This window comes from Gobio gobio, assembly GCF_949357685.1.
Source record: "Gobio gobio genome assembly, chromosome: 16".
Lineage (NCBI taxonomy): Eukaryota > Metazoa > Chordata > Actinopteri > Cypriniformes > Gobionidae > Gobio > Gobio gobio.
In genome coordinates, this window is record NC_137109.1 from 29,226,299 (window position 1) to 29,239,868 (window position 13,570).

Below are 13,570 nucleotides of genomic sequence, written 5' to 3' on the forward strand. Positions count from 1 at the left end.
CAGGAGTATAGAGCTGGTTTGTGTATGTGAGTCTGTGCGTGATTGTTTCTCTCATTAGAGGGGTATTAATATCAGGCGGGCGACAGAGGATGTGCTGGCTAACAGTAACACTGAGATAAGCGGCGTCTCACAGAGAGGCTCTTTAAATATCCAATGCCTTTTATCTGTACCTCACACACCCGAGAGGAGCATTAGGACACACACACACACACACACACACACACACAGATAAACAAAAAAAACAAAACACTACCTTGTTTCCACCAGAATGGTTCACATGCATCAATGTGCAATGTTTAATACAGACATGCATCCTTAGCTGAAACAATGGCTTATCAGCAAAGTTGAAAATACAAAAGGGATCAAATGTGAAGGTTAAATGATAAACGAGGCCCGAGTAGACAATGCTGGGATTTCTGTTATGATACTAAAGCAATAAGCCATTCAAGACGATGGAGTAATTTATATCAGTTAAGGACACTGAATAAAATGTCCAAAAAGGGTGATTTTATTCAATTAGAAAAAGCTTTTTTTTTATGTACATCCATCTGCAACAGGGAAAATATTTAAATTACATGTTTGATAATAACTGTTACTAAAAACCTGTAAACTCAAATCATATTTTTTGCCCTTCAATAACTATTGTTTTTATTGAAGAACATACAATTTGAATTTTGCATTGAGTGAGGTTTAGTAAAGAGGGGTGCCAAAAACCCAGTAAGATAGCTGTAATTGACGACCAATGCTTAATACTAATAACAATAATCACACAGATTTTTGTCTGAAGAAAATGTGAGTGGTGCAAAAGTTACTACTAATTGTTGATTCAAATGTAGCCTAATTTAACTGATGGGCTCATCTCATCAGATGTCAGGAGTAAGATCCATAAGCAAGGATTTAGCGAAGGACATATTCCCAAACAGCTTAGTGTGTCTATAAAACAGAAATCATTCTGACAGAGCATTTGACGGATAGTAATGCGTAAGATCCGTTTTGAGGGCATATAGAAAAAGCTGTGTCCAATTGAAATCAAGTAAGAATACAGCAATTTCCTGGACCTGTCTTTCACAATTCTCTTTGGTCAAAGGATGCATAAGCTGAAGTGAGTTTTGATGGTATTTTTTTTTTTTTAAATAAATGTAAAAAAGCATCTGTTTGTCAGTAGATTTATATAGTGATTTATCTGATCACGTTTTATTTTGCCATTTCATAGGAATGAAAGCATTCAAATTAATTTTAATTTTATTTGTGACAGCTGTTGGTCAGTAAGATTCTTTTAAGAAAAGTTCTATTTAGCAAGTACACGTTAAATTGACAGTGACAGAAATCTTTTGTAACTTTATTAATCTCTGTACTATTACAAATAAATACTGTTTTTTTTAACTTTCTTTTCATCAAAGAATCCTGGAAAAAATATCACAGTTTCCACAAAATATTAAGCAGCACAACCTTTAATCAACTTTGATAATTATAAGAAATGTTTCTTGAGCTATACATCACAGCTTTGACATCACAGGACTAAACTACAACTTAAAATGTACTAAAATAGAAAACAATATTTTATAATATTACTGCATTAAAATAAATTTCAATTAACTTAAACTAATTGTGTGGAAAAGTTTTCCTTAATATAATTATGTCGGTACAACATGACAAAAACAAATTAATTTAAGCAAATAATATTTTGTTGAACCAACTTAATAAACTTAAGTTCCTTTGTGCTAACTAGCAATAGCACATGTTAGTATGCTATAGACGATGTTGGGCTACACTTTATTTTAAAGTGTCACTGTTACAGTGTACTGGCTTTGGTTTAGGGTTAGTTGCATGTAATTAGGTCTATCGCGATAGTCAATAAATCAATAAAAAAAATGAGCTCGATAATTTTTCCGGACGCGATAATTTCCAGCGTCCATTTTTATATCCTTTTTTGCCAAGCGTTACATTATATGAACACGCTCTTATATATGTAAATGCTTCTAAGCGCGACAAGACACAAGAGAACGCGCTGTATGTCAATGTCCTGTCTGTGTGGCTGCGTCTCATGTCAGCTAATCGAGGGACACTCTGACACACACACACACACACACACACACACATGACGCACAGACAGATTCGCGTCAGCCTCCTGCTCTCATCGAGTTCTCTATTGCTCATGAACAAACAATAACAACAACACAGAGAATTTTGAGTATTCTCATATTAGGAGTCTTAAATTAGTTAAATAACGTCTTAAATGAACTTAAAAAGTTGTGAGGAAATGTGATGCGCGGGACAGCGCGTGAGATCCGCGTCATGTTCGGCTGTGGCTGTTCTTAAAGTGACAGGAGCACTGATGATGCCTGTCATTAATGTTCATCAAAGAACAACGGGAACAGAGAAAATTGTAGCTTTAATGATGATTAATCTATATTTATTTATTATTTATGCAGTTAAGAAAGTTGTTTGATAACTATTACATTTCTGTATATGTCTAACAGGGAAGGCACAGGTAAAAATAACATTCATTATAATGGGTTTATGTAAAGATTGTTTTAAGTTCACTTAAATTAAACAGTTTTTTTTTAAAGCTTAATAAATGTTGAAATTGGTAGCTTTCCGTTATACTGTAATGTAACGTCATTAATGTTTCTTAGAGACATCAGTGATACTGGCCTTCATTCATAAAAAAATGACAATACAACACATATTTAAAATATGCTGTCAATAAATTGTTTCTACATTAATTTGGAGAGTAACTGAAATTATTATAATATCAAAACATTAAAAACGTATTAATCGTGATTAATGACAGACAAAATACGATTAATTAGTTAATTTTTTTTAATCGATTCCCAGCACTACCTAAAACACAATCATCCGTTGCAGTTTTCCCAGCTTTTTTTGTTTTGGTAGTTTTGTTCATTTATTGTGGATATTTAAAATGCTTTCCATTTTCAGTGTTAAATAGTCTTTAGAAATAAAAGTTTATTGATCTTTGAAAAGGTGTACCTGCATTATTATGCCATTATCATTATTTTAGATGAAAATGGTCTCAGAACGACAATATTATCGCTTATCGCAATAATTTCTTGGCCAATTTATCGTCCAGCAAAATTTGTTATCGTGACAGGCCTACATGTAATTATGCATCATTTACTGTTATTACATGTTAAGAACATGTCACATGTGTAACAAGGACACTGTAATATAAATTGTTACCCAATGTTGTTTATACATACAACATAAAGAATTAGCAAATAAGAAGAGTTTAATCTCAGAACTGGCATTAGCAGATTTACTGCTCATCGAATGCAACAACATACATTATGGTTGCCATGTAACTCTCCCAATTCAGTCCCACGCAAAGCATGCTGGGAACTACAGATCCACTGTTAGTTATGTCAACAAAAATGTAGTCCCATGTAGTCATAGCACAAAATGATTAAATTCACCTCGATTTTACAAATTTAAGTGGATTTAACAATGAAATTAATTTGTGACCAAATGTTTAACATTGTAAAATTATTTTATAATAATAATAATAATTTGTTACATTTATATAGCGCTTTTCTAGGCACTCAAAGCGCTTTACATATAGAAGGGGGGAATCTCCTCAACCACCACCAATGTGCAGCATCCACCTGGATGATGCGACGGCAGCCATATTGCACCAGAACGCCCACCACACACCAGCTGATGGGTGGAGAGGAGACAGAGTGATGAAGCCAATCTGTATATGGGGATGATTAGGAGGCCATGATGGAGAGGGGCCAATGGGCAAATTTGGCCACAGAGAAAATTTGGGATTTTTAATGACCACAGAGAGTCAGGACCTCGGTTTAATGTCTCATCCGAAGGACGAAGGATTTTAAAATTATTTGGGTTTTTACTGTATTTTTGATCAAATAAAGTAGTGAGCATAAGTATGGAAGCTTGTTTCCACCACAAAATAAAAAATAAAAAAGGTAATTGCATTTTTTCTCACAATTCTTTCTCTTTTCTTCTCAGAATTGCATGATATAAACTCGCAATTGCGAGGTATAAAGTCAGAATTGCGAAATGTAAATTCGCAATTGTGAGATAAAAAGACTTCTGATAAAAATTATTCTGTGGCAGAAACAACCTTCCATACATAAGAGACTTCTTTTACATAAAAAACAAAACAAAAAAAACACCAAAACTTTTGAACGGTGCTGTATGTTTTTGATAAGTTTAGTTGACGTCAGATCTATTAGGAGCAGTCACAGTCCCTAACTCATGACTGGTGATGTACAAAGCTTTTCCCTCAGGTGTTCTGTCTGAGAGTTTTGAGGTGCTGTGAGTGAGTGTGAAACAGCACAGGTCTGTTCTGTTCTTGTCCTCAGTGTCAGGTGAGATGTAACTACAGCAGAAGTCTGCATGCGCCTCCTCATTTACAGCTGAGAGGTCAGAGGAGGAGCTCCACTCCCTCGGGCACACATCGGCTTCCGGAAAACATATTTCTGCTCACTCCATCACTTTCATGCACCCTAAAAGTATGCTTTTCAATCTTGTTCTCTCTCTCTCTCTCTCTCTCTCTCTCTCTCTCTCTCTCTCTCTCTCTCTCTCTCTCTCTCTCTCTCTCTCTCTCTCTCTCTCTCTCTCTCTCTCTCTCTCTCTCTCTCTCTCTCTCTCTCTCTCTCTCTCTCTCTCTTTTGTCACCATTGCTCCCTCACTTCTGCTCAGTAACTGGTAAAAATAGTCCTTCATAAATCATGCATTCTTTTCCAGAGCAAAGATAGAGGGGGCACACTTTAAAAGGAGAAATGAGAGAAAGAAAGATCACATTCAATGAGAGGTTTGATGGTGAGATGTCACACTGCTAGATAGAACATGGCCACGGGGCTCTTCAGACTGAGGTGTAATATCATTGTTTTACAGCAGAATTAGATTCAGGTAAGGACAAGAATCATTCTGGAAACTTCTGAAGGTGCTGAAGCCAACAGGATGAAAAATGGTTATCAGCCACCAGGACAGACACTGTTGCAAGGATGTAGCTTTTTGCTTGACACTGGTAGGACAGTTCAAAGTCAATCAAATTATGCAGATGTACCATCCTTTATCCTACACAGTGAAATTGCTTCCTATCCTAAACAGTTGTTCTTATTTTGAAAGAATATTTATTTAATATAAATAAAAAATAAAAGAAATAGTCTTGAAAGTAAATGATTTACTTTTAGAAGTCAAAAAGTTATAACTAATAAACAATATTAATTAATATTGATTTATAAATCCTGCATAAACCAGAAGCCTTCTAAGCATAAATAAAACTTACATGCTTGACAATAGCTGTTACTTTAATGCATGAAAGCAAATCAAATTCTCATTTTACGAATAAAAATGTGTCAAACACAATTATATTAATTTGAAAATTCTCTATATATTACAGTTGGTGGGAAAAATGTTTATGTTTATACTGTGTTTTCAAAAAAGACGACATTGTATCAGTAGTTATGTGATATTTGTTTAGGCAGTTAAGGTCAGATCAAATTTTATCACCAATTTATGCAAAAATCATCCATGGTAAATAATAAATCTATCTGAGGAATTCACATACATTTTTCTTCAACTGTACATTCTGTCAGCTGTGATTGCTAGAAATATTGCTAGGGATTATAGTCTTTTAACTTTGGTAGAGAAATGTCCCTGTCATCCATACTCAAATCTACACCCATGTACCTTTGGCTTAGCCGTGACATTTTGACACATTTAAAATGTCAGTCTTAAATTCATTCCTCCATAGACAATCCTGGAACACAGGTTACGTCAAGGGAGGAAAATCGGTCACTGTGATTTTGGCAAGTAAGATATGATCCTGGAACAACATATTTTGTTGATCTTGGAACAAACATTCCTTTCCAAAAATTTAGTCCTAACCCTATCCCTACCCCTAAACCTAACCCTACTACACATAAGCTGTCCCTAAAATCAGAGGGAAATGATAGGTGAATAAATGATGTAGAAGCACCTAACCCTGGTTGTAAGCCTAAACTTGACATAAATTGTAAACTTGTCCCTCAAATCTGATTGGTTGATTGGAATGTTGTCAATAAAGAAGTTGATCCAGGACCATGTTGTACAGTACTTGGTGAAACCACGTTTTCATCAAAATCACAGTCACGAAAATCACGGCACTTTACAGCCAACTGACAGACAAACATGCTCAAACAACATTTTTGGCCTTATTGGCCATTCTCCTTTTTATCTGGGTCAACAGCTGTTGATCACAGAGAAGGGAGAAAAAGGACGATGAGTGAAGGAAAGAGCACAAAATAGTTTTTCTTCAACACTCTTCCCTTGAAAAGAAAAATGCAAGCAAAAGAGTGTAAACTCGTAGGTAATCACACACCGGAGTGAAGACTGCCATGAATGTCATGAAGTTTCTGATAGATTCTCAACAAAAGCTGAGCTCTATAGTTGTTGAACTCAACCAAGGACTTCACTGTTTGTGAAGCTTTAGCTTTCAAAATTCAAACGGTGTGTGGAAAGGTCACACACACCTACACATGTGCTCTAACCATCAAGTGTTGGAGAGTAGATAAAAGCATCAATGCCACAAACGTAACTATATTTTCAGTAGTGTGACACTAGTTTGGCTGTTTTCAAAGTACTGTAGTATACTTTTGTAGTAAGTAGAAATGAAACATTACAAAATTCTACAATGGATTTGCTACAATAATCAACATGGTCTCTGTCCTGTATGTTTGATTGATTAAAAAAATATTCACGCGTGTAGTGTGAAGTTTGGCTTATTTGGGCAGTTCAAAGCAGTCTGTTCAAAATGATTCACCAAAATGATTACGAGTAAATAAATTATGTATAGTGAATAACAACTAAATATCAAAGCAGCTTCATCAACACTAGCCATCTTTCCATCAAAACTGTGAATTTAATTAATACAAAACCTTTAAATGTCACAAAAACGTGTTGATCTGACCTGTTGAGGCAAAGTCACAGGACTTTTTTGATGCACATTGAGGAATTTATTTGGTAAATGTATGATAGTTTATGTATACAGAGCTCCACATATAACCCTTGAATGCATGAATGTTTCGCCAATTGTTATTAACTTACATATTCTGGTCTTTAGCGACCTGGATCTCTATCTGTCACGATAATATAAAACTCTCTACTGATATTAGAGTAACAATTACATAAGAAAAAAATAAAGCATGTTTTGTTACCTTTTGAAGCTTGGAAGGGTTCAGTTTGAGCAGATGTTTTACACCATCATCACTGTCCTCGTCAGAGCTCGTTTCTCAGTTCATTCAGCATCTGGCTCATATTCGCGATCTCAAGCATTCTCAAAACTATAATTTTCAACATCTTCAAAATCAATATCGCTTACAGCTTCTTCACCAGATACACGATCAAATGACAGTGACACTAATATTTGATTGTAATAGTGTACTTGCTCTGCAGTAAAATCGCTAAACCATTTCAAGTTTTGCTAATGATACTTCCTATTCAATTGTCTTCTAGCAGAGTGAAACGTCACTTCATCATTGTGTATCAGACATTGCCACCTTGTGGAATAAAGGTGAATTGCATTTATTCAGTCATCAAAGATTCAATTATTGTTGTGCAGAAAAAAAATTAACTTACACTGTTACACTGTGTCGTTGGTGACCCTATACAATTTTTTTACAAAAAAGGAATGGGAAAACAGGCATTCTTTTATATATATATATAAAATGAATTGATTGAAGAATACTGTGGCGAACAGCGAGGCCGAGGGACCGTGAGGGCGGGACGAGGCGGCGCTCATCAGGGAGGATGAGCGCCAGCTGCGCGCCGCAGCGATCTCGGCCCTCGCGGAGGAGTGAGGGACTATAAAGGAGGAGCGACGACAGTGAGGGACGAGAGAGGACCAGGCCTGGATTTTATGTTGTATTTTATTTATGTTTTGTTATGTGTTGCTGCAGTCGACCGTGAGGGGCTGCAGCTTATTATTTTCATTTTGTGTTTATTTGTATGTAGGCGACAGTCGTCCGCGAGGGGCTGTCGCCACCATTTTAGTTTGTGTTTGTTTAATTAAAAGTTATTTTGAATGTCCGCCGGTTCCCGCCTCCTTCTTCCCGTACAAACAACCTTTACTACAAATACTAATAAGGTTGATGTCTAACTTAAAAAAATGAATGAGGAGGAGGGTAGTGAATGACGTCCCGCGTCACTAAAGATCCGAGGTATGCATTTAAGGGATAAAATGCAGAAAAAAATAGATATTCTCGGCATGAATTAAGAATTTGTTCCTACGACTTATTAATTCAGGCCATGTTTTATTCATATGCTTCCTATTTTAGTTAAATCGTGGCAACATTTGATAATTTTTTTCCTTTGTTTTAGGTAAATCATAATAACGTTGTACTATTTTGGTGCCTCATTTTAATTTAGTTAAATCATTGCCACAATTCAAGCATAACGTTAGTTCTGGCAGGTCACGTTACTCAAGCTCGCATCAGCTGACTGTCAGCTGATACACATCTACCTATAGGAATATGACACCTATCACCGCATTCCTTTAAATATAGTTCATTCAATTGCTCAGGAGCTAATTTCCCTCCTCCATCCCCAGCTCCTCCTCTCGTCCATTCAGGACTGGGCTTTCTGATATTCCTCTTGAATCAGACTCATTTCTTCAATTATGGGGTAATTATTGTCATTAAAAAAATTATTTCTGTTCTTAAATTGTTGTTCTAAAAAATTGTTCTGTTCTGTTTACCCTACAGGGGGTATCACTGCTCTCCCTGCTCTTATCCATGCTAGGCTGCATGGATGGGCAGGGAGTTCTTGCCCAGAAGAGAACCATACCACCAATCCAAACTGTATGCTAACTGCCAGTCATTTTTGACAATAGTGATCCTGACAGAAATCTTTCACACAAATCGATCTTATTTATTTCCCTAAATTTCATGCGCGTGGCTCTGTATTTGTGCATGTCTTCTAAATAAATAATAAATCTAACCCACCTCAATAGATGTTTTTATAAGGAAATTTTAGGAGAATGTAATTGCATCGAGTGTGTGTCTATGTGATGAATATGGAAACCCAGAGCTAGTACTGATCTCAAACTTGAGACACACTCTCTCCGTCACACGCACTGGCCGGTTATTAAGCAATAAAGTACAGAACCAGCTTCATAACCATCAGTGTCAATGGCACTTTACGCTGAAGGACGCATTACCATATATATGGAGGTCTGGGTGAACATACAAACACCTGTACTGAGTAAACACAGACTTTAATATTGCATCTCTCCCAGATATCCAGAGAATGGATTGGCTGAACGTTTCTAGAGCACATATATTTAGCAACAGAGACATATGCAAGAGAGATTTGAACATTAGATATGAAAATATTATCATTCAGTGTGATGGCATATATTAACAGCCTATGGCAATGTGTAGTGAGGTTATTTTTAAGTGTGCATCACACAGTAGCGCTTTAATGTGAGGTCATGGCCAAAAAGTATAAGATAGTTCCTAACAGGTCCTCTAGGAGCCCGCTGTTAAAACTTCACAGGAGCCCCATCATGCAGCTCGATTATCCCTTCAGGAATAAAAAACATGTTCATATTCCTCTTATCAAAGGCCTCTCTGATCTCCACAAATACTGCGTGAACCAAACACAACCATAGTCATAAACACACTTACGCACACCCACACTGTACCGGCGAACTGAAGGTGGAGTATTTTACACATCGCAGAGGAGGGCATAAGTGGAGATGGAGCTTTGATGAATAATGTGAGTGCATTTCACTGCAGTAAGCGAGTGTGTGAGTGTCTTACGCCAACAGGAAGCTAAAGTGTTAAAGTGGAAAGTTTAGTACGTCGTCCCCATCATGCAAAAGAAGAACAAGCTCCACCATTGCTCACATTCAATATTTCATGAGCACTTGCCCTCCTGATCTCGCTAACATACGCTAGCAACTGGAGTGTGTTATTGCTGTTTAAAATCCTCCAGCCCCCATGAAAGGGCCATCAGCGAGAACGTTTTGTCGGTTCCTAGAGAGCGAGGGAATAAGTGTTCAGGTAAAAATGTTTTAGAGTGTTCTTATGCAAGCACAGATGAACACATCTGAAATGGTTAACGAAGGGAAACGAGGGGAGAATTCTACACTCTTCCACAAATAAACATCTATCCTGTGACAAACTTACTATGATTAATTTGTAATACTGCAACTTTTGTGGTTACTGAAATGTTTCTACGGAGCCCCCGAGGGCATGTGGAGATGGAAAAAAATGTGACCTGGGAAGAAATATTATACCTCAATGCTTTTCCACTCAAAACGTTTGCTTTCTGTCGCAAAAGTATTGCGTTCCCCAAGAAACTGCATTCTCTCGCAGTCTCGCATTCTCTAGTTTTTCTATCCACATCATACGATTCCCATCACCAGTTTTGCAAGTGAACACAGAAACACTGAAATATCATTTTCACCTCCCATCCCATTTTTTTTCCAATACCATGTCCCTTCAGGGCAGTGTTATTCAAATGGTGGACCCTGGCTTGGTTCCATCCGAACCGCGTTTCACACCAAAAGTTTATGCTAATGGTCTTTCAGCGCTACATCCACTAATATTTTTTATCTAGAGAGCCAAACGCGCTTCATTCAAGTCCTTTCTGCTCCATGCGTGTTGCTTCTCTCTCCCGCTAAAGACGTAAAGTGTCTTTTACTGGTCAAAAGTTGTACAATATATGAGAAACCGGACCTCTTGGAACTGTAACTAAATACTCATGCTTTAGGGGCTCTGTAGATTTTTTGGGGGGAAATATTTGAAAAATGCATGTGTATATTCTTAGACCTCCAATCATCCTTTTTGGAGAACCACACATTTAAAAATAATAATAATAATAATAATACAAATAATTAATTAATTCATTAATAATTATCAATCATTTTGATTTTAATAATTTGTAAGATAATTTAAGTCAATTAAAAATGTATAATAGTTAAATATATATTTACATTATGCGCTTTGTTATCTTATAAATCTAAACTAATGTAAAATTACCAGATTGTATTTGTTTAGTATTATTGTTTAATACATAGTAAAGGCTAATTATAGGATTGCATTTACACCACCTCTAAAAAGACAGAAAAGTCATTAAAAAGTGTGAATACAGCTTTTGCAAAAAATGTATAAAAATTGCATTACTTTTTTTGATATTTTTATTTTTTTATTTTAAGTACTAAAAGGGAATAAGAATTGTTAATTGTGAATTGTGCCATCTTGAAGAGACGGATGAACAATACACCTTGACTATGCAAAAAGCGCTCGACTATAACTATAAATGTACTGAAATAAGTGTCCTGAAAAATCTTGATAGCTTTTTTGAAGCCCTAGGCTACGTTAAGAGCCAATCAGAAAAGTAGCCAATCAAAAATCCCTGTGAGTCATTTCACTCATTCACATCTGCTGACATTGGGGTTGCTGACATGTCTTTGGAGGTTAAGGTCTTGGAGTTTTAGCAAAATGGCTGAAGTTAGCAAAATGTCTGGAATCGCCTACAGCGCTCAAATTCGTGTGTCTGAGACCATGTGTCACTCACCTGTGCGCTGACTTTGCTTTTGGCCACCACAGCTTGTTTGAAAGCCTGTCTGATAATGACGTGCAGTCTGAGCACCACAGCCTCAATGTCCTGCTCCCCCTTCATGGCAGTGGCGAGCAACCCCAGTTCCTCCACGTATGCCCTCCAGTGAGTCTGCACCTCCGCCGCTCCCCCTAGACACGCTCCCATGGTGCTGACGCACAGTGGGCGGCACGGCCGGGCCTCCAGCAGGCCTTGACAGTGAGGGCAGTACCAAAGCTTCAGCAGCGAGCGCCCGCAGTCCCTGCCTGCCCGAAGGTGCTGGGTGGTGTTGACCACTTCTATGCCCAGGTTCAGCGCTTGCAGGAACACCCGAGTGGCCAGGAGCGAGCGAGACAGCCGGGTCATCATCATCTTGGGAAATGACCCAAATGCAGAGGTTCCCCGCCAGGCGCCACGGAGGCATTCTTCCGAGATGCCTGTCACTGCCCCGTTCCCAAGAAGACGCCGGTAGGTGAGAGGAAAAAGGCGGGAGAAGAAGGTGGAGACCATGTCGTTTACATTAGCGTCCGAGCCCAGGATGTAGAGAGACATGTCCAGGAATAACTGTGTTACGGCTCCGCTGGCACCGGCCCCCAAACCGGGAAACTCCTCCCGTATCAGCGTCAGGGTGGAATTACGACCCAGACGGAGAACCATGTCAAAAGCCTCTGAAAAAAGACAGAAAGAAAGAGATGAATGAAAGGGTGATGACAGAGTAAACTAACTCTCAGAAGAAATGGTACAAAATTGCACACTATAGAGGTAAATAAGGAACAACGATGTCCCTTATGAAGGGGTGCCACCACTGTGACAGCTTTTGTATATTTTTTTCTATAGAGTATACAAAACTATTTGAGCGTTGCACCATTCAATTTAGTTGAAACATAATCCTAAGTATACATTTTAAAGAAACCTCAGACCAGAAATAAGGCACAACTGGATTACATCAATGAGCTTGTGTTCTATGTGACAGACTTCAGTCCTTTAGACATATAATGATTTTTACATTTACACTCATTTCAGAAAGAGAACACTGTATGTATGAATAAATGACTTCTTATGGAGTTTTCACACCTGGGTCGTTTGGAGCGTTTGTTTTGGAACCTTCTGCATTTTCTCCCTTAGTTCGGTTTGTTTAAGCATATACGGTATGAACACGGCAATCAGGCTCGGATCCGCACCAAAACAATCGCTCGGCCCTGTTAAAAACGAACTTGGGGCCGGTTCAGTTTAGGTGAGAAAGCAATTCAACCTAACAGATCAATGAACCAAGCGATGTCATAATTCATAACAAAAAATATGCTATATAAAAAGCAGCAGTGTCTGATTCTGCTCTTATCTGTGCATTGCAAGAAGGCTGTCCTGACAAAAGCCTTGATTCCTGATGCAATATAACTGCTTTATATATTTTATTTATTATTACATTTTATATACAGTATATATAGACGGCTACATTCGTATAAGCATGTCTTGACAGCTACAGATAAGATAAGCTACAGATAAAGCTACAATAAGCTTGCGGAGCAAACTTGTCAAACCATCTTGGCCAATAAGAGGACAGTTTCACATGTGACTCACATTTTGGTATGCTTTGAAATGTTGTCTTGTGAAAGTGAACCGAACCAAGAAGAAAATGCAACACTGTAACAAATTATTTCGGAAACAAAGCAAGCAATCTACAGGTCTGAACATGTCTTTAGTGGCTCTCAAACATGAATATACACTTTCCTGCATCAATCCTTCATAACAGAGTTTCAACACTAAAAAAAGTCAAATTTTGTCGTTTGATATTAGTATGTATGTATTGCCTCTGACTAATCTTAGATACAACTCTATAATATATATATTATTTACATATTACTAGTGCTGGGAATCAAATTTTTTTTTTTACTAATTAATAGCATTTTTCTGTAATTAACCGTGAGCAAGTTTTTAATATTTTACTTTTTCAATATTTTGATATTGTAATAATTTCAGTTACTCTCCAAATTAATGTAGA

The 13,570-nt window shown here is 37.3% G+C and overlaps 1 protein-coding gene across 1 annotated transcript in view; it reads right to left on the reverse strand.

Annotated features, from left to right (window-relative positions):
* Positions 1 to 13,570, reverse strand: part of LOC307140016 (glypican-3-like) — a gene marked incomplete at both ends in the record, with an annotated part of 118,601 nt that overhangs the window by 31,724 nt on the left and 73,307 nt on the right. The window contains one exon of the mRNA XM_079839258.1: positions 11,551 to 12,239. Coding sequence (XP_079695384.1) covers positions 11,551 to 12,239 — 689 coding nt within the window. The remainder of the gene's footprint in view (positions 1 to 11,550; positions 12,240 to 13,570) is intronic.